General features: G+C 44.4%; 1 protein-coding gene across 1 annotated transcript in view; it reads left to right on the top strand.

Moving 5' to 3' along the window:
- Window positions 1–23010, top strand: part of Tenm2 (teneurin transmembrane protein 2) — a 922633-nt gene that overhangs the window by 723184 nt on the left and 176439 nt on the right. Inside the window, exon 6 of the mRNA XM_052195978.1 lies at window positions 13771–13893. Within this exon, the coding sequence (XP_052051938.1) occupies window positions 13771–13893 (123 nt within the window). The remainder of the gene's footprint in view (window positions 1–13770; window positions 13894–23010) is intronic.

Genomic DNA, 23010 nt, shown 5'->3' on the forward strand with positions numbered 1-23010 from the left:
GTGATGAGTTTTTGTTTCTGGTTTTTTGTTGTCCCTATAACTGGGAAACCTCTTTTGTTTGACTGTGATGTGAGGGGACCAGAAAGCACAGAAATTATGGCAGCTCTGTCAGATCTGGAAAGGCAGATACAAAGGGGCAGTGGGAGGGAGCAACAGCAGGCTATCCTCTCAGAATGTCGCTAAGATCCCTGGCAACACACAGTGTGACTACATCAAAGGGGGACCTTGCTTCTTTAAAAGTCTTTTATTTTTACTGAGAAGGAAACCTTGTATATACCCATCTCCACGTTTTAAAGTCTGGGACATTGACGGTTGGTTTTCTTTCTAATGTTTCAGAAACCTTAGGTTTGTTAAAAACACATGAAAATTTTCAGTTTGTAGGCATTGCTTAGGGATGTGGCTATCCTGATTAAAGTTCTTTAAAGTAAAAGTGATTTTTAAAATAGAATCAAGAAAAAAAAATGGTACCAGTGAAAACCCATGGGCGTGGCTGCTCGACTGAACTTGAGATCTTGTGTCTAAGAACCCTGGCTCTACAGGACACTTAGTAGTTGGGTTGGGTGGAGAGTTATTTAATCTCTCAGAGGCTCAGTTTTTTTCATTTGTAAAATATAAATAATGGTTGCAACCTCAATTTTTTAAAATAATCAAATGGGAAGCCATCTTAAAATCAGATAGGAATAGAGACACTACATAAAGAATTCAGTAGGTTCTGCTTGATACTATGACAACTGATTCTTAGCTTATAATCCTATAGGATCAACAGAAATTAAAGTCTTAAATAAAAATTTTCAAATCATTATTTTCTTTAATATATATTGCCTACATAAGCATAATGGTACACACCTATAGTCTTGGAAGTCCGAGGTGGGAGAATATGAGTTCGATACCAGCCTGAGCTGTTGAGAGGGTTCTAGGTCAGTTTGGGCTACACAGTAAAACTCTGTCTAAAAAAAAATCTATGTGTGTATATGTATATGTGTGAGTATATGTATTTATATATGAGTAAGCATGTATGTATATATGTATATGTGTAAGTGCATATACATATGTGTGTATATATGTGTATATTTATGTGTGATATGAGTGTACGTATGTATGTGTATACATATGTGTGAATATGTGTATGTGTGAGTGTGAGCATGTTTATGAATGTGTATTTGTATGTGAGTGTGTATATGTGTATATGTATGTATGTGTGAATGTATGTGTATGTGAGTGTATTTATATATGTACGTGTATATATATGTATGAGTGTGTGTATATATGCATGAGTGTGTATGTGTACATGCGTTTATGTATGTGTGTGTGTGTGTGCCTCTCAGTGCTATAGAGTTCTAACCCTTCTTCTGGACACAGGGACAAATTAGAAAATGGGGGAGGAAAACACTCTCACGGTTCAACAGGGTCATGGCACACGATCTGAGTAAGGCTGGCCAGCACTTCACTGATCACTGCTAAGCCATATACATATACACATACACATGCACACATACATCATATACATCATATACATACACATACACATGCACACATACATCATATACACATATATACACATACACATATACATCATATACATATACACATACACATACACATATACATATGTATATATGAAATCCTGGGGTAAGGGTGCTCCAGGACAACTGACTGAGCCACCGCAGTCTCAGACTGCTCCCACAGGCATGCTGGCTCAGCTCACGCAAAGCAGCAAGCAAGTTTTATTCCCCCTCAATTCATTTAACTTTAAAAACCAAAGTGTAAAATATTTGTGTTTACTAACACTTTCATTGTTTTGGCAGAACCACATTTTACTTTAACTGTTGAAAATTTAGCATCTGAACTGAGATTCTGTGAGTGTAAAATACAAACCAGATTTTGAACACTTTGCGCAAACAAAAAAGTAAAATGTCTCATTCGGGATTTTTATGTTCGTGACATGTTGAACTGATAATATTTGGGTTATATTGGGTTTAAAACACTACGTTTATTTGTACTTATTTAGAGTGGTTAGTAGAAGAATTTAACTTCATGCGTGTTATGTTTATGCTGGCCAGTTCTGGCCCAGAAGCAGAATGCAAATGACCTTCTGGATAGACAGCCCCAGGAAACGCGGGTGTTTCTGAGGAGAGAGCTGACTTCAGTTAGTTGGGACAGTTGCTGCTGACAGTTCCAGAGCAGAGCTTAGAGGATCAGAGGGGCTGGTGAGGAGGCTGGTCCTCACTAACTGCAGGACCTTGCTAGAGGAGCCATATTGGGCAAATTTAAGAAAAACCCCATCAATCACTGATCTTGGATGTGTAGTTGAAGTGTGTTAGCTTCTCTTCACTTTGAAAAACAGGAAAAATAACATACCAACTCCAAACTGGCTTATAAAGTTTAGGTACAGTGGAGTTAAATATATGATCCTTTTAGAAACCTCTACCTTAAAACAGTAAGAAATGACAATGATAGACAATGTCACCAATGGGCTCATCTTTCTTTACGTCCCAATATGCAGGTCTTGGAGACCTGTTTCAGTCAGGTTGATATCCCCTTACTGTAATAAAATACCTGACTCGGACTATGTTATAAAAATGAGAGGTTTCTTTGAACTCAACATTCTGACGGTTCAACAGCATGGTTTGGGCTCTGTGGTGGACTTCTATGTTGTATCACAGCAGGAGGATGCGTGTTTCTCTGTCTACAGGGTTGTTCTTTTTCTTTGTGAAGCCTCCAGGATTCAGTCATAAGAGTGCTACCTAGTGACCTGTCTTATTGAATCACTCTTCAAAGGCATTATCTCCAAACACATGGATTAAGTTTCCACTGTGTTATACCAACTCACCTTAGACCTTGGGGAATTAAACTCTTGATTGAACTGGGTTGGCTTAAGCCATACCATTGTTAATAGAGGAAACACCAGTCCCACCTTGGGGCCAGGGGAGGGTTGAACCTTGCTTGGCTTGAGAACCCAATGGAAGTCCAAAGAGTTACCATGGAAGTTTGGAACATGAGCTGGAAGGAGAGGGAGGATGGAAGTTAGTGTGCACCACACCCCATGCCTCTCTGCCTCATCATGGTGCTCTGTAGAAGCCAGAAATGTCACAACACCGCTGCCTGTTGAAAGAAATGTATACAAGGGATACGTGTGTGCCATGAGTATCACACAAAACTCTTCAAATCAGCTCTACTAAATAAATTGTCACTAACTCCAAATAAATCTAATCACAACATTTATCTAATTGCAGATGAAAATGTGGTTCCTTAAAAAGAAAAAAAAAATGGGTATGGATAGTTTGTGTTCCAGAAAGAAATTATCCCGTCTTTTCTTCCCAGTGAGCTTTGTCCTTTTAAGTTGCCTGTATTGATATCAAATAGATCACAGCCCAGGCCCCCCCCCCCGCCCCCGTGCTTTCTGGCTTCCTTCTTTGCTGCCTAATCAGGCCCGAGGAGATAGAAAGAATTCTCCAACACCATGTTTCTTTCCATCAGAATCAAGTTCTAAATGTTTCAGCTTAGCCATCTGAAACCCACTTAACTAAAAGCCATTTAAGAGAAAGATCAAACCCAATTTGCTAATGCAGGGTTTTTCTCTTTTTTTTCAATTCTGAGGGTTTTTTTTAAAAAATTAAAAAAAAAAAAAAAGAGCTAGCCATGTCAGAAATTAAAAATTGAAAGGGACACTGACAGCCTCCCTGTGTGCCTGATTTGGCTCTGCTGAACAGATGACCAAATTGAAACGAGAATTACCTATAGGATTTGTTCAACATCATCCATTCTTTAGCTCCTTTCTCACTTGGGGGTGGGGGGAGTACAGACTCCACACCCAGATTCACTCATAGGAAGAAGCATGTCTGTGTTGGTTGGCCACCGGGTCCTCCGAGAAGGGGATGGGGGAGATACGGAGACTTTAGACTGTGCTTTAAAAGCTCTACCGTAGAAGGTATTCACCATCAAGCTCTGCTTATGAATTGGAAGATCAGACTGTATCCTGCCGCCTCTCTTTATAAACAGGTTTCTTGGGTGCCACATTGCAGAGACCAAGGTAACCTGAGAGAAGTAAGAAGGCGAGCTGCTCTGAGGTCTCGCAGCATCCTGTGGAGGCCCTGGGATATTCTGCTTTTCTTAACAATCAGAATAAAAAAGAAGGTAGGCAGAGAACTTGAAGCCAGAGATCAAAGTCCAAAGCCTGGCTTAGTCATTCCGTAGCTGTGCTGAGCTCAAACAAGTTGTCCCCACATAAGTAGGGAAGATGGGTCACCGTTTGCCCAAACAACAAATACCTGGACTAGGAGTCTCCTGAGACCAACCTTGATATGACTCTGCCATGCTTAACATGACGTGGAAAAGAAAACCACAGAGGTATCTCCAAAGAGAATCCTAGCAACGCTGACTACATCAGCTCTCTTCACAGACCCTTGGAATGGAGCTACTGATAGTTGTCGGGCTAGGGCAGGATCCTGCATCCAGTGGTATTTCCCACCTCTCCTGTTTACCAAATGCATAGCTCAGCTCTCTAGCCTCAGCTTATCCTTCTGCAAAATAGGAAAGCAGTGATCTGCAGCTTATAAACTTAGTAATGGCAGCTCAGCCCAGAGTTTGCCACATGCTAGTGGCCACAATTGCTACTGGGAATGTGGTAAAGTACCCAGGACCCAGCAGGAAGTAAGGGATGTTGGTTGAGTGCCTCTGTGTGACATCCTGAAACCCCACCCACTTTATACCTACTCCACACTATATGTCACTTGGAGTACTCTTGTTTCTGTATGATTGCAGTCAGGGGGCGTGTCAAGATGCTCTGATCAATAACAAACCACATGTGTGTTGGTCCCAGGAAGTTTTATCACTCCATGACATTGTAGAGGTTTCAGTTTGTATAAGTCCCCTCCTTGGTGCTCACACGATGACAAAATCATCTACTGGTGAATTTTTCAGAGCACATTCTATGCTTCAGTCTCCTGAGGTTAAGATAATACTTAGGAGCCCATACTTGGTTCTGAAACCAGCTGTCTCCACCCAGCGCACTGAGACCTGAATAACGGGGCTCCCTCTGTAAAATAAGGGTATGGAATCCTTTACCTCTAGCTTATTGCAAAGAATAAGTAAAGTGTATCAGGCACAAAGGGCTTAGAACTATACTGAGGGCTAAGAAACGTTGCAGCTTCCATTATAGCTAAGGAAAAATGCTGAGAGAGGAATACCAATTTATCTGAGGTCGAGTGCTCACCGGTACCGTGCACAAATTTGAACCAAGATGGAGATAAACCCTGTATTTTCCAGGGACTTAAGATAGGGAGACAGTTTCCCTTTTATTCTGTTCCTAAGCCTTTTCTACCCCGATTTTCCTGCCCCAGTTCAGGCCGTCTGTCTGGAGGCTTCCAGAAGATCCACGGGCACAGTCTATTGGGGGCTGCCCTCAGAGAACAAGAGAAGAAACAAATCCCGGCCTTCCTCTGCCCCCTCACTTCTACCAAAGAAAGAAACTTGCCCAAGAGCTCACTCTGCCAAAGGCCATCACTAGCACAGGCCTGACTCCCCACCCCACCCCCCACCCCTGCCCCGCCCCACCCCCGCCCCGGCCACGCCTTCTTTCTGGCAGTTGTTTCACAGGAGGCTTCTGTCCCTTTGTTCCAGCTCACATTGCACATCTCCAGATCGATATGACATCTCATCCTCTAAAACATTCATATGTCTGCTTCCTCGGATTCCTGTGGCCTCCTGCCATGGGCCACCCCCTGGCCTTGCCTTTGTAGTTAGTGGTCTCCTGAATCTGTCTCCTCTTTAACAGGGCTGCTGGGTGCTATTCTTTAAAAAAAAAAAAAAATAGACAGATACTGTTTGGGTTGTCAACACTGAGTGACAAGGGAGGTGGGTACAAGCGTCTAGGTGTATATGCACAGACTGTGGACATATGTGCTATTGTCACAAAAGCTCTTAAAATCCCAGACCATGATTTGTTTGGTGAATAAAACCGCCGGATATTATCCTTCTCTAAAGGTGTTTTGATCACATGGGCACTTTCTTAAGGAAAGAAAGGCTTTTATTTTATTTCTTTCTGGGGGGGGAGGGGGAACAGCATCACGACCAGAGTGGTCTGGGTGGGAAATGGCACCCGCGCGGCTGATGGCTCTGGGCGTGTGTTTATCCGCACAGACCCCATGGACAATGGGCTGCCTGACCGGCATGGGCAACCAATATATTCCAGGCACTCTGCGCGGGAGAAAAACAGTGGCCGCAAGCGCGTGTCTGTCTTGAGTATTGATTTTCTTGGTGATGCTGGGGAGGGTGGGTGTTTTTAGAGGTCAGCTCAGCGTCCCACATACCACACCCACACTATCAGCTGAGGCCACCTGCCAAGCACCTGCAACAGGGGCTTAAGGGAGAGGAGTGGGGAAGCCATGGACTCTATGACCCTGCACATCTGGAAGCTGCAAAGAGCCCTGTTTGTTTCCTCCAAACACAGGAATTGATTAATCTCATCCCACTTCCTACTCACTGTTCTGTCCTGAGCCTGTCACAAGAATAGATTAATGTGCAGGCCCTTCTGTGTAGATTCTTCTTGACTGGGAAACATACTGCTCATGGGTCCCAGAGCTGCCTTACTGAACTGTTACCTTGTCCTCCTCATAGCAGATGCACAGGGGGCGTCGAAGCCTCCCTATTTTGGAGAGGGACCAGGATTAGGAAAGGGACAGATACTAACTATCCTTGCTGAGGGTGTTCCAGGACTACAGTGGGAATGGGGCAGGGCCTGCAGGGAGGGGCGGGCAGCAGCTGTCTCCCCAAAGCCCCCCTATCATTCAAGTGGTCTTGCCAGGACTGTGGGATCACCTCTCCTTCTCCTCTCTCTTCTGTGTAAGTTCCCCGGCCCTGAGCTTTTGCAAGCATCTTGGAAGCTGCAAGCCGAAAAGTTGGACAGAGGCAAATAAGTTTTCCCGAGCATTCTCAAGAGCTAGGTGTGCAAATCCCATTACTGGTAAAGGGATTTGTGGGCGTCACTTCCATGTGGCGCTTTGAAAATTTATTCCATTCAATGTATTGCTACACTGTCTGGGAAAAAAAAAAACAAGCAAAACCATTTTGCTAAGGCAGTTGGATTTTTAAAAAGGGATTTTTTTTTGAAACTTCTTTGAGATTTAAATTTTTTAATTCCTTTTTTAAGTCTTAAGGCATTTTGAGAGTGTTATTCCTCTTGGTTTTATTGGCAATGCTTCCTTCCCGAAGAAGGTAGTTTTGGCTACAGTAACATTCTTAAAAGGGTGTTATTAAGGCATCGCAAAAGCACCCTCCCTTCTGCAAAAAGAAATAGAAGTATTATGTTTAACCACACCCCAGAGGATGAGGAGCAGACTGGCCCAGGAGAAAAGCCACCAGAAGCTAATGTCAGCCAGCCAGGCATCTGAAGTCACTAGACCTTTATTTTACATTCATAATGATGGATCTGTAGGTTAAATAACAAAATGGCTACTGACCACGGCGTATTCATGAAGGATGAATGTCTGCTTGCAAAGAGGTACCTGCCCCTGTGTGGGCTTGGGCAACATTCACAGAAGTTCTGGAACCTTCCTGCTCTGCTCGATCCTGTAATAGTTATTCCAATAGAAAACGCAGCAGGCAGATGTCCTGGGAGGTGATGGGGACATGCGTTGGCATGGTGTCATTTGTCGAGCAACATGAGGCCTTGGGGTTCTAACTCTAAAGTGATCCAGGTGAGGTGTGGATCCCAGATTCCCCATTTCCTCATGATGAGTCAAGCTCTCTAAATGTCCGTGTTCACGTCTGTAAATGACGTCAGTTTTCCTCATGATGATAGGGTATCAGTAGGATATCTAGGATTCTTTTCCCCTTCAAAAGGCATTCTTCAACAAAATGGAGAGTCACCCCCCCCCCAAGGCACTCACTTCCCCAACATGACTCACCCTCCAGTTCCCTTTCCTGCTTCCTAGACTCTAGCTTGGACTGCTGGTCACTGGTGTCGATGCACACTGCCATCTCATTTCCTTTAAGCCTTTATGTGCACTGACCCATCATGACATCATCCTTGACCAGTGTCCATTAAAGGCAACAGAAAGAGAAAGAGAAGGCCTTTGCCTTGGCCGTCCCTTACCCTCCCAGATGCCTGGCTTGGTACTCAGCACTTCGGGTGTGTTTAGTTTCCCTGCCTCCCACTAGAATGTAAGTTCCATGAAAGCAGGGATTGTGTTTTGTCAACTGCTTCATTCCCAGGGCCAGAACACAATTCGATGCACAGTGTGAGCTCAAATAAATATTTGCCAAATGATAAATAATGAATAAATGCTACCATTAAAGTAATTATCCCGGTCCCTGGCACGTTGTCAAAATAAATGTGTATCGTCATCATGGCTGAAAATGCTCATTTGCATCCGTTGATTTTCCCCACTCACTGCTAAGGTGCCTCTATAGTGCCCAGTAATTCCAGGTTTGGCACCTGTGCCCATTAGCCCTGGTCATCCTCAGCAGGTTCCATCCTTTCGGCAGGGGCACCTTGGGAATCTGCTGTTTCCCACAGGAGTCCTGGCATTGTGGGCTTAATACCCTGGTGCTGAGCCAAGGCGATCCAGCCCTGGCCCTTCCCATCATTCTCCCATTTCTGAATGCACTCTGACATCAGCCCAAAGGGCCCCGTGTTTCTCTGCCTGACTGTTGAGCCACAAGACCCAGCAGGCTTGGCTCCTTTCTTCCCCTCCTGGGGTTCTGCTTGGCCTGCAGTCTTGCATTTTCAAAGGAAGAGCCCAATCTCCTCCCCTGGTTACATATCGACAAAGCCTGATCTTTAAAGATACCCCTTGCTCCTGGGGGCCTGCTCAGCAAACACGGGAGCATCTGTGGCTTCCATGTTTGTCCTCTTTGACAAGCAGGGGTTGAGCTGCTCTTGGTGAAGTATTGCTGACATATTGATTGACTCTCTTGTCAGGTTGAGCCTCTGCCAGCCAATGAACATAGAAGGTTCTAAATGGCACCCAGCAGGGCCCACACATACCCTAATTACTATTTCAGACAACCCCTTTTGGAAGCTGCCATTTTTCAAGGACTGGGGTCTCCATGCCCTTGTGCTGGCTGGAGAATTCTGTCTCCTGGGACCATCCCCTGCTTTCTCTAGCCTGGGCTCGCCCTCTGAGTCTTTCTATTAGATCCCATCTGGCTCCTAAACACAAGAACTTCAATGGGAAACTATTAATCGACCTGCAAGGAGGTCTGACTATTGTATTTGCTGAAACCTGGGATCTGTGTGTGGTCTCCCCATGTGGCCGGACGGACTTTTCAACACGCTGGGAAGGTTCTCTCCAATTAGCGGAGGGATACTTCTAGGGTCTGGCTGCTTGCTGTGCTTTTAGTGGCTGATTTCCCAGATGCCACCTGGATTCTGTGAGCTTTCACTCGAAGCCCTTCCCCATCCCATCCTTGCTGACCCATGGAGCCCCATTGTTCCATCCCAGCATCTCTCTGGAGTAGAACCTGTCAGATCATGATGAATTGTACATTTTGCCTGTCAGTGGGGGCGGGTAATGCGGAGGAGAGGGCTTCCAGAACTCATTTCACTTCTGACCCTAACATGGTCTGAACCAGACCTTTTGGGATGAGCTACCAGAGCATTCAAGGGGAGGAGGAGGAAGAACTATCCCAGGGCAGCCAGGATATTTCCTCCAGTAAAAATGTGAAGTGATGGGTACTTACGTGAAGTACTGAGATGAAGAAGCAGTAACTCTGGCTATCCCAAGGCTTCTCAGATGTCTAGGTTAGCTCTGGAAACAGAAGAAAAGATAATGAGATGAAGGTAATACAGCTTTCAGATAGTTTTCTGTCCATGGAAAGAGGCATGATGACCCTAAACAGGTATTAATTTCCTGTCTGGATTTCAGAAAGGCCCCCAGCCTGATAAAATTTAAATAATTCACAGAGATCTGTTCTGTAAACATTCTATCCTCTTTTCTTTACTCCATAAATGAATCTATCAGTCAGGGTAGATTAGGCCTCACTGCTATAACAAAGAACCCCTAGCAAAGAACCCCAAACTCTAGGCCATAACAACAGATGGCTTCCTTTGCTGTGTTCTGACACCTGCCAGCCATGGCCAGCTCTGTCTAATGGCCTCTTTGCTCAGGATTCAGGATCGCTATACAATGCAGGGTGTAATGCTTGCCACAAAGCCATATTTGAGGTCAATAGCAAAAAAAGAAACAGAAGTTCCTCCAGGCTGCAATGACAGATGCAGTGGGTGTCCACACACCACCCCACTTTGCTGACCGTGAGTTCTGAGAAAGAAACAAGCTTTGCCGAGATGCCGTTTTCCCAGGGGCTTTGTGGCAAGATCTCTCTCTCTCTCTCTCTCTCTCTCTCTCTCTCTCTCTCTCTCTCTCTCTCTCTCTCTCTCTCTCTCAAGTGTGGAGTAGGTACCACATCTCCAGCATAGATACATAGATGTACTCTGATTCTGAAGTCTCCCGATGGTAAAACTGCCTAATTCCCGCCGCCTGTGAATGAGAGTCATGATAGAACCTACCTGGAACATGGTTTTTAGGATGATGTGTATGTCAGTGCCTGAATGTTGAACTCAATGATTGACAGCAGGATACACCAGATACTGAGGTTCCAAGCACCTTTCTCTTTACACCGTAGTCCATTTACCACCTGTAATAGCCCATCCTACTGTCTGTACCATTGCAATGTTTTGTTTTTATTTAGAAGAATCTAGAGCTCTACAGTCCAAGCTCTCAAGTATGCACTCGTGTGCTGTGTTCTACCCTAATAAACACGGATGTGCTGTCTATGTTTGAGACACTGCCAGCTCTTCCAGGGAGCTATGTGTGCATAACCGTCCTTGGCACACTCACACACATACACACTCACATACACACACACACACACACACACAAGCTGCCTTCTATTCTACCTGTGAAGGAAATGCTTACAAAAGGGAAGGGGAGGGAGGGTGGGAGGAAGGGATGATTCCTTAGCCCAAACCATAGAACCAGTCAGTAGCAGAATAAGGAGCAGGCCTCTCATTAGTCAGCAAACTCATTTACTTCACAACTCCCCTGGGCCTCTATCCTGAGGATGCTTCTGGCCACTTCCACGGGCCAGAGAGATGACAGTCTCATCTTCTTCCTCAAGTCAGGGACCAAGGGACGGCTGACCAAGAACACCAACACATGCAAACATAAACAAATAAATAAAAATAATAAAATAAAATTTAAAAAGCCATCAGAAGCCTACTTCAGATGCCCTTCCCCCAAAATAAGAAGAGCCAGCCCTACACCCCCACCCCCAGGACGACTCTCGACTCTCACTCATTTACTTAGCATCTGGTTCAGTGACGGGAGATATGCCTGAACCTAAGATTCATCTCCGTGCACAGCTTCTCCTGGTGGACAAGTCTTATGCTCAGTGATATGGCTCTGCTCCTTTCCTTACCTTCATCTCACTGAAGAGTTGTCTGGGAAGTGACTCGAATCCTCTGAACCTAAGGACCTCATACCTAGTCTTCTCGAATAGCTTTGTTAATGGTGGAGATAGTTGTGCCCCCCCCCACCCCAAGGATCGCAATATCAACAATAATAAAGAACTACAGTAGAAACACAATAAAGATGTTAAGGAGGTGGGGGGAAGACATCCTTGAATATAAAACACGGAGTCCTGAGTGTCCCTTTTATGCTCAGTAAGATTACAGTCCTGCCTGCTATTCTCCTGTGAAGTTGATGGTGGCAATATACCCTGTACCTTGGAGTGACAACCCCGAGCAGCACAAGAAGGAGCGTTTCCGAAGAGCAGTTTCACGTGGGTGGGGCACTGGGGAGGTTGTCATTGTCGCCTGCCAGGACCCACTGCTTTCTCATAGACGCGAGCATCAAAGCTTTGTTAGGCTGGGGCCCTCCACTGCACCTGCGAAGCTTGCAGCGGCACCTGTCTCAGCACTCGGGGACCCTCCTCCAAAGACCGGCTTCTTTGGCACAGCAGCAGTAGCAGCTGGCTCCAGGCGAACTCCAATAACCCAGTGGTATCGGGTATTTTTTTTTTTAAATCATTTTAAAACAGTTAATTCCTTGGCTCCTTTCACCTGGTAATTACAAATCAGAAGCTATCGTTATCTTGAAGCAACCACGATTACTTCTCATTTCCTGACCTCTGTATGGTGAAAATATGTCATTATTTGAGGCAATAGAATCTGGTCTCTTCAAGTAAGTGACCTACATATAACAGATAAACTGCAGGAGAAAATTAGGTGTTACCTCGACGGAGAGAGTACAGTAAATGTCACTTACTCTTATTAGTATTTATCATCTGGGAAAGTTGCGACCGTAGGCCTTGCACCTCATGGAAATGTAGAGAGCCAGAAAAGTGTGGCTTGTGGTGGAGAAGAAGCCTGTGAGAGAACAGCAGATGACTTTTCTGTACGTTCCTCTCCCAGGTAGGTACCTTGGCCATCTTAATCTGCAGCCATCAATCTACGCTGCATTGTGTGAAGATGGGTTTTTAACCTTAATAGAATACAGCCCGACTTTAAGTGGTGGTAGGCATGCAGAATTAATTGCTATGTGAACAATTTCCTAAGCATTGTTAATTGTGTTTCCTGTGGTTAATTGTTTCTCCCATCCCCATGTCAAACTCGGAACTTTCCTGTCAACAGCCTTTTCTCTCCTGCCGAGCTGCTACGATGAATGTGGCAACAGGCATCAACCTGTGCCCATTGAAACGCCAGACAGACAGGCACAGTTATTGTCTGTGTGGGAAACATACAGGGGAACGGATTTCTTATTTATTTACCAATGAAGCACTTCATTGACGAGGGTCTGGAAAGAACACAGGTGTTTCCCTCCCCTTTGGTAACGATAAAACTGGGATCCATCAGGGATAGATAAGGACACTGGGTTTTCTAAAATCACTCTGGGTGTCAACACCTAAGTGACAAGACCAGGAGGCTGCCTGGAGGCTGAGGCGTAAATGGAAACCGACCTCTGAATGCATGCTTGTCTCCTGAGAGCAAGTGCTTATGGGAATCTCATCTGTGTCTCATGCCATACTTGGGGGAAACCGAATAATGCTGTGTTTGCTTTTTTCTGGAAAGGGCTCTACCATTATTACACATATGAACACACACTCATGTGCATGTGTACACACACACACACACACACACGTACATGTACACACAACACACACGCCTTAAGCATTTTCACAATGTGCTAAAAAGATATGCACTTGTCATGAAGATAGGGAGAAAGAATATATGTGTGTGTGTGTGTGTGTGTGTGTGTGTGTGTGTGTGTATTCAAACTTTGGCACAGTTAGATGGGGAGCTGTAAGTGGGCCAGTGAGATTGCACATACCTCTAGCTATGGTGGCATTTCAGGGCGGGTCAAATAGGAGCAGTGTAGCCTTGTTTTTGAACTTGACTCACATTTTGAGTAGCTGGGTGAGCCCAACCTTTGCCAGTGCACCTGTCTAAAAGCATTCATGTCAGATGTGTGGCCAAGTAGGTGAGTGATGAGTGACCCCATCCTGAACGATAAGACCTACATGCAGCCTCCCTCCTCTACTTCCCACAGGGGTGCTGCCCCTGAGGCTGGGAGCTGCTACAAAGCAGAGACAGAAGCTCTTGGATTGCCACTTTCTGTATTTTAGCTAATCCTGACGGCCTGGGGCAAGCCATTTTTGAACTGCAGTTTCCTTAAAAGGCAGTCGCTTGGAAAAAGGCACCTGGCCCTCCCCCTTGACATTTGCATTGCTGAATTATCTATTCATACTTTCATTACTTTGTCTCTCCTGCAGCAATGCATCTGCTCGGACTCAATTGGCAACTCCAGCCGGCAGATGGACACACCTTTAACAATGGCGTAAGGACCGGCTTACCAGGAAACGATGATGTGGCAACAGTGCCATCTGGAGGCAAAGGTGAGGTTACAGCTGCTGCTTGCCCTATTGAGGTCACAGGAAAAGTCAAGGCTCTTGCCAGCTGCTTCAAGTTTTTTAATTCAAGTCTTGGAAGGCATGCAAAAAGAAAAGAAAGAGAGAAAGGGAAAGGGAAAAAAAAAACGACTGCCTTTCATAGGTGCCCCCCGTTTAAAGGCTGTTTGCTGTTCCTGTCTGTTAGCTGTGTTTGGCTGGAGTCACTTGGATCTGGCAGAGTGCCTGCTCCGAGCCATATGCATACCTATGCTATCTACAGCAACTGACTTGATGTAGCATGCTTGAAAGCATTCCGAGTCCTAAGCAGAAGCAGCAGCAGCAACAGCAGCAGCTGGAGCAGCAGCAGCAGCAGCAGCAGCAGCAGCAGCAGCAGCAGCAAAAACCTGCCTGATCAGAAGGCAGGAAGCATCTGGCAGTACAGGCCACTAGCCTGGGTCCCTCTCCCACAAGGAGAGATACAGCCTCCCTGGGGAGTAGTCTCGCCTGGCTTGCCTTGAAAGAGACAGAGCTGTTCTGCTTTGGGGGAGAATAGAAAGGAGTTTTGACAACTCTGCAACAAAGCTTCCTTTTTCAGGCCGGTGTGGAGGACAATAGGAGCGTTCATTGAGGCAATCAGGCGGCTGTATTCGTGGAGGGGAGAAAAATAGGTGCTAACAAGGTGCTAAAAAAGCGGAGAGGGAAAAAAAACAGAACCATGGGGAGGTGGGGACAGGAGCAATTAAAGAGGAGAGCACAGCTAACAGGGCTGGTGTTCGGTAATTTGGTGGCATTTGAGTGATCTGGATGGAAATCACATAAGCAGGGGATTGTGTCAAAAGGGCTTCTCCAAACAGAATTTTTCAGTCCATTTCTTAGTCACCACATGCACACACACACACACAGAGAGAGACAGAGACAGACAGAGAGAGAGAGAGAGAGAGAGAGAGAGAGAGAGAGAGAGAGAGCATATTTTTAGAATACACCATACAGGAATATTTCAAAGAAAAAGGAAGGAGTCTTTCTTAGTTATCTATCACGTGTCCAGCATAGTATAGTGTAACTTGAGCTCCAAGAGCAGGAAACTCATCTCTGAGAAATTCAGGCCCAGAATGTTCTAGAAACTGACCCAAAGGAAGCATGAGAGGTACAAACTTGAATTTGGGTCTGTGTAATGTGCATCTTCGGACAGGACCTGGGCTATTCCTGTTTCTTTCTCCTGAGGAGACTCCAGGATTCCTCAGCCTCAGATGCATATTCCTTACCCTAATATGCTAATGGTCCTTAAACATTTCTCCCCAGGGCTGCCCTGCACCTTTGGGTCTGACTACTCAGCCTTTTCATCCAGTCTTTTAGAATCACTGCTCCCAGCTGCCATAATCACAACGCTAAATCACCTCTAAGTAAGCATGGAGAAGTTTTATCTAAGGATGAAATGATATGCTTCCCGTTATTGAGTAGGTGAAACCAGATCTCAAAATAAAGACTATATTTCATCCTAACTGACCATGTTCTGCTTTAACTGACCACAAAGCCCAGAGAGAAATTTATTGCCCTCAGTTTTGAAATCTGTTCACCTCCAGTACTTGACCCCACTCCTGCCTTTTCTTCTTTACAACAGTGGCTCTCATTTTTGCCCCTTGGGAGACATTTGGCAATGACTGAAAAGGGTGTTTTTGTTTTTTGGTGGTTTTTTTTTGTTTTTGTTTTTTTTTTTTTTACTGTCACAGTTGGAAGGGGTGTAACTAGTAGGTTAAGGCCAGGGGTGCTGTTAAATGACAGCTAGCTAGCTCCCTATGGGGAAAATTGCCTCAGTTCGGAGGACCAATAGGACAGGCTCTGAGAAGCCTGGCTTCATGGAGTCTCTGCGACATTTACCCAATACTGTTCTTTAGCCCACAGGTCGACAACCTGTCCTTCCAGGCATGTTTAGAATACACCTTTGAACGTGAAGATGCAGAGTATCCATTAGGCATAGGATGTGGAGCTAGGAGGGTTCTGAAGATGCTTTTGAAACAGCAGCCTTCACCCCGGGACCCAAGGAATCTTCACAGGCCTAGAAATGAACAGAGCCCCCTTTTCTTTTGTCTTTATACTCCGGTTCCCAGCCCTGCTCCCCTTTAACATCCCACACCATCACAGCCAGACAACTGAGGACAGTTCCCCTGCGGGAACAAGTCTCAGGACTACTTTTCTCTATGGCAGCGGTTCTTAACCTTCCTAATTGCTGCAACCCTTGCATATAGTCCCTCATGCTGTGGTGACCCGCCCCATCCATAAAATTATTTTCGTTGCTACTTTGTAACTAATTTTGCTACTGTTATGAATCACGCCATAAATATTTTCAGAGAGAGGGGTTGTGTGTGACTCGTGTGTTGAACACCACTGTTCTAAGCTGACAAATAAGGACATCTTTTTCATTGTGATCTAGGGAGACCAGAATCTTAGGCTCTCCTGTGTGCTTTAAAATATAGAGTCCAACTTGAATAACATCACTGGCTTTGGTATTTTCCAGACGAGTTGCGGGACAGGAATGCTGTTTGCTAAATCGTTGTCCTGTGGGTTTTGCCCATTGGTCTTTATAAAAAGGGTGAAATTTCAAAATTGCCTTAAAATAAAATAAAACTCAATACCTTTGCTTTCCAAATGCCAAAATCAGTACTCTGGTGATGACTGAAGATGCTGGATTGCCTTTTTGAGCTTAAGGGAAATCTTGTAAAATGACAGGAATGATTGTTAATGTCCTTGAGTGACTTGAGATTTGAATTTCTGGACCTAGCGACCTCCCTGTTACTCACTCACCAATTCCATACATTTAGATAACCCAAATCAATTCCCATCGACCACTTTCCCACTGTTTCAAAGAGACAATCAAGACATATTGGCAATAAGTTAATTAAATAACACCCCCTCAATTTTTTGTGGTATAGGATAATCCTTCACTCCGATGTTTTAATCAAGATTCACCACACATTGCCAGGGAGGTTAATCTTATTAAGCAATTACTGGGTAAGTATCCAGCAGGAGCAAATTAAAATGTAAGCAAAACACGAGCATGTGAGTCCCATCTAAGATGGTCTATCGATAGAGATTTCATTAGTTGGTCTTCAGGAGTATTTACACTGTGCAGGTTTGGGAAGGCTTCTAATAGACAGGACAGCCTCCACACTCCGATACGGAGGTGGAAGCAGCTCTCTATTCATTAGTTAGGAGAGAGTGTTCTTGGGGCTACATCTTCCTCTTCCTTATCCATTTACAGTTGTTCCTAGATTATCCCCCGCTGCCTCCCCCCCACACACACACTCATTCTCTCTTTCAATTAAACGTTACTGTGGATGGTCTTGGTTTCTACATTGAAAAGAAGTTGCACTTGGACTGCCAGAATCACTCACCGTCTTGTGTGTATTTCTATGTTCAAAGGAATGAACTCATACATCTTCATTAGATGGACACAGACTGCTTTTTTCTATAGATCTGGGTTTAGAGACGCCTTAAGAATGAAGATTCGATATAGTATTACGACCTGGTCAGATAGCATATAGGAGTCCAGCTTGATTGTCTGGGCCCAGAAACAAGGTATACAAGAGCTTTGCCAGGGCATGTCACCAGGTCTGGGTTTGTGCACTGATCTTAAGAAAGAATATACTCTTAAGTAGAATTTCATGGATTGTTCTCAGAATCCATCAGTCATTTTACTTTCCCAGTGTCCTCTGTGTCACTGAGGTTAGCAACTTGTATCTCATGGACCAAATCTGCCTGACTACCCACTGTGATGATAGTTTCTATTGGTGCATAGCCATGCCCATCGGACCGTGGAGGCAAACAGGTGTGGCAGGCTATACACCCTACAAAGACAAAAGTATGTGAAGTTTTACCCTTTGATTAAAAAAAGAAAACAGTTTATGATTTTCCCATATCATTTCCAAACTCATTTCTGCTTCCCTAAAACCTTTCCTATATCCAAATTATGGGTATCCCAAGGTCCCCAAAACCTCTGTTTCTCTTTCTTCATCAAGGGCTGGTTATGTACTCTTCCTGACTCTCCTTGAAAAATCCTGTAAACCAGTGTAGATTACTGGCATTGATCTGGGTGGACGCCAATGCCGGCTCCATCCCTATGTGATAGGTTGACCTTATTTATTCGGGATGCTTGTCCGTTCTCATCTGAGCAACGGCGCCCCTTCACAAGCTTGTGGTCCAGCATGAGATAACCCTTGCAGGACTCTGTTGTGATGCCATGCACCAGACAAACAATCTGTGACTCTCTGTCATCGTTAGCATCACCGTCATGTCTCTCAGGTGACCCATTTAATACATCTCCACAGGCTGCCACTTCCTATGAGATGCCGGGATGTCCAAAATGGAAGGCTGCTTTCAGAATGGCAAGACATGCAATAATGCTACTTTATCTCCCTTCCTTTACCATCTAAGAATTAACACAAGTCCCAGGTGAGGCTTTGGCCCCACACATTTACAGGATGAGCTCAATGGAAGGCAAGACTTCCCATTCCAAGGGGCCAGAGTAGAAGACAGGCTGGCCAGATCCCCAAGCATTATTTGTCTCCTGCAGCTTTGAGCTCCGTCACTGCCAGCCTGCCTGTTTTAAGCCCTACCATTCTCGGTTTATAACTCAGCTGTAAACATTTATTTGTGCCTGAAGCACATTTCTTTCCTACCCTTTGAAAGAAAAAAATCAGAATTTCCAGATGGTATGCAAGTTGGAAAAAATGGCAAAGACTGTTATTCTGTTTAGAAACATGTTTTTCTACACTTGCCCTTTCAGCAAAAACTTCATAATGATTTTTACTCGTTGGCTTAATGCATGGTACCAGGAGCCAGATTCGCAGGGAGGTTGGTAATTCTTCCTCTGGCTCCTGTCATTCAGCCTCTCGACACACACAGCTCAGGGTTTCAAATGATCACATCTCTGCATGGGACTTTTCCAAACTTGGTGTTGTTCCCAGAAGGACAAGGGGTCAAACATCACCTTATAGCATCTCTATTAGCAAATCCAGTAGCTTACGTAGATGAGAACCCTGTCATGTTTAGAGTGCTGTCCTACCAGACATACAGCTGGGTACCAAGTAAATATGTCACAAAGATGGATTTCTGACCCTAGCTCAAATTCATATAACTTGTTCTTCCTTGCATCCCTCTGGCTTGACATGGGTACAGATAATCCAATCATCTTTCTACATGCTGAATTTGCCTTTTCTCCCATTGGCTACCCTTCTTTCTCAGGGTTGATATACCCAGAGCTCTTCTTCTGAAGATCCTTTGTACATAGTGTGGGATCTAAAGTGCAATCTACCTCATAGATATATGGGTTGTTTTTATTTTTGAGTCCATCAGACACGGATTATTAATACAAGCTCAACCACTGAAGAGCTATAGGACCTTATGCAAGTCTCCTGACTTCCATCAACCCTGGTTTTCCCATCTGAACAAAGGGGAAAGCACCAAGCTATCAGATCATTTGCCAAGTAGTAGCCAGTATCTCCCCTGTACACCCAGCTACCGTCAACAATACTAATAAACCAAGCAGCATGTCAAGGCAAAGTGAGTTCACTGAAGGGTCAGAGATATAACTATTTGACAAGAAGCAGTGAAAAATTGTTTTTATCTTAGGCAATATGCAAAGACCATATACTGTCCCTAGACCTGAAGGATTTTTATAAGAATAATCATTGCTTCATGGTGTTGTGAACACCATCACTGGAGCGAGGTCTCTCACTCTGGGAAGCCCTTCCTGAGAATAGCCATTGCAGGGACAATGTGAAGGCTGTTGAGGCTAATGACGACCGGACCAGCTGTATTTCTTAGCCACTAATCTGAGGTCCTTCCAGGATCGCTTCAGTTACCCCCTTGGTTAAATGGAAGCCTCAGATGGTTGTTCTGATGCCCAAATAAATGGAAACGAAGGGTAATGACTGAGGCAATCTTCTGAATTCAACTTTATTTGCAATAGATAAAAATATGTGAGGCAGAATAATCTGCAAGGCAGATTTATGTGGAGGAGCCTCCGGAGCTCAGGGAAGTTACGAAGTATTAATATGAGGTCTCATTTCCCCGGTATAACTAGGAGTTCGTTCTCTTTATCACTTGTTTGGGGAATAACTTCCCTGTTTCCACAAATGAGTTATGGTAACACGTTCTGAAATTATTAGTCCTAATGCAGCTGTGGAAGACTGTCATTTTGCCCAACATCCGTCTTATTTAACTGGTTGAAATTTTAGGTACACGTCTCAGAAGTAGGCAGTAGTTTCCCATTTACATGAGCAATCGTCCGTGGAGTGATAGAGTTGATGATCGTGTAAAATTGATCATCAGAGTGTTACTTCAGAAACACCACAAATCTCACTGGTAGGCTGGTGACATGCTATCCAAAACTGCAGGATCTCAGACATCTGCTTCTTGGGGAAAATGGCCACCTTCTCCATCTTCCATTGTGTGGCACATAAACAAATCTCCAAGAGAGGTCCTAGCTCTGGAAGGCAAGTGCTGTGGCACCTAGACCTGCTTGCCAGAATATCATTCCCAGTTATTGTCCAGTACCCAGTCACACTGGGCCCACTTACACAGGATGATCACAGGATGCCTTGTCATGTCTCTTCTCTAGAGGTTCCCAACTGAGTCCAAAATCAAGAACATATGACCCTGAACTTCAGGCTGCCAGGGCTATTGGAATATAGGGTGAGAATATGACATGCGTCCCAGCTCTGTGTGGACCAAAGTTTATCTAGTAGCAAAATAGATGCTTGATAAATATTTATTGCTTGACTATAAGATGACCCAGCCAAATGCTTCGGATGTTCATCCATCACTGCTAACTAAGTAAAATCTGGCTGCCCTTCACTCAGGCAGGTGCGCAGAGCTGCTCACACGAAAAGCAGCTGGAGCCATTTGGAACCACCAGGCTTGTAGCTGTGATTGCTGTGGCCCTCCTATTTTAATATGCATGACCTATGCACTGCCCCCATCAGGCTGCAAGCATACTGGCTATTCGTTGTACATTGATTTCAACTGATCTGGAAAATGGCTGTGGCTTCATAAAGCCCCACTCTGGCCCTTGGGCCTCTCTTATTAACTGTGCCTACTCTGGGGAGTCTATATATGAAATGATACCATTATGGAGTCAAGCCTTCAAATCTGAGGTCCCAGTTCTAGCGGACTTAAGGGAACGCTGTGACAGACAGGATAGAAAGATATAGAAATACCAATGTGTCTATAATGTTTTATTGGTTGAATCTACAGAAGTCTGTTATTCAGATAGAAAGACAGAATCAGAGAAGGTGGTGACCAGTCCAGAGGCACAAAGCTGGTAATTCCTGGTGCTGAACTTCCCATCTGGGTCTGACCAGCCCTAGAAAGCCTCCGTGAGATTGCTGAACTTCTATATGTGAGGTGGTCTATGCTGTACATAGAAGTCAAATCCTGATGGTTCGTATGTTCTCACTACCTGTCTTTCTATGGTATCCCTTTAGGCACAAGTCATGATCTTATGGGAGAGCTGTATGAATGGGGAGAAGCTTTGTTCAAGCCTTCATTTGTGGGATCCAGTCCGGCTTTGGTGTTTTCTCTTTACTCTAAGAGAACAGTTGAGAGATGTGTTCCTAGATACTGGCCCAGGTCACATGGTCCATTAAATGGGCCCTCATGCTGGCTGCAGCAATTCATAGTTTTTACATCTTTCCTCCCTTCTTTTATTGTTTTTAAAACTGCAACTTACAATATATCCACTTTCATGATTTTTGAAATAGTAGAAAGATTCTTCCTTCTACTCTAAAGAACGTTATCGTGAGTACTGACAAATCTGAATTAGATCTGTGGACTAAGCATTGCACGGCACCAAGGTTCATTTAGGGGGGGTTGATGACTTCACTGTGGTTCTTTAAAAGACTATACCTAATTTAAGATAAGCACATGCAAGTATGGAAAGGTAAAAGGGGATTTTGTTTATGATGGACTCTCGATGTTTTTAAGGAGGAAAAATATACACACACACACACACACACAGAGAGAGAGAGAGAGACAGACAGACAGACAGACAGACTCTGTCATCTTTTAATGTCTTGGGAAAACTTGTCCATTCTTCTCCAGATACAAAAAATCTGTGGGTCTCCAAGGTCTTTATATAAAATGGCACATTATTTGCATATCCTAGGCATATCCTTCCCTATAAATTAAATCATCTCTACATCTACTATTCTGGGAATCCCAATGAAAGGGTGGTTAATGCATGTGTATAGTACAGAAATAATTCTTTTTAGATAGTTTTGATCTCCATTTCATTGAATCTACATATGCAGAAATCCCAGATGTAGACGGCTGACTGCATACATGCATACACATGTGCATACACAGAGAGAAAACAATACTAAAACTAACGTGTAGAATCTTTACAGAATCTGGGTCAACAGCTGCAGAAATTCCATGCAGCACTTGAAATTATTTTAAACCTAAATTTACTTTATAATAAAAAAAAATATATGAATGTATACATACGTGTATACCTATAGAGAGAGAAAGGGTTTTGAGAAATCATCATTCTTGCAGACTTAGGGCAATCAGTTTTGAAGGTTTTATCTCTGATGACTTTTCTTGATCATCAGCTCTGTAGAGGTAGTACCTCTATCAGATCTGCCTACAAATAGAGGTGGGGCATAATCTTGATTGCTAATGAGCTCCGCCCACTGTGGGCAGTGCCACTTCTGGGACAGTGGTCCTGAGTTGTATAAGGAAGCAGGCTGAGAAGAACCACTCACAACCCAGTAAGCTGCTTTCTTCCATTGCTCTTGCCCCTGATCCTGCTTGAGGACCCGAACTTGTGTCAATAATGGATTGTGACCTGGATCTATAAGCAAAATTAACCCTTTCTTCCCCAAGTTGCTTTTGGCCAGGGTTTTTACCACAGCAGCAGAGAAATGTCTACCAGTAGAAGATGCTTACATTAAGGCCACTGAGTTTGTTAAAAATTAAAGATGCCTATAAGCCAACTATCAGTATTGCCTGATGGTCCCCTTTCATTCTTCTGATGGACACCCACTTCTACAATTCCTCTTGACTTGTTTGAGGAATGACTCCTGCAACCTGCTCTACAGAGTGGGAAGGCTAGAGTGGAATGCT

The sequence above is a fragment of the Apodemus sylvaticus genome, chromosome 10 (genome assembly GCF_947179515.1).
Source record: "Apodemus sylvaticus chromosome 10, mApoSyl1.1, whole genome shotgun sequence".
Classification (NCBI taxonomy): Eukaryota; Metazoa; Chordata; class Mammalia; order Rodentia; family Muridae; genus Apodemus; species Apodemus sylvaticus.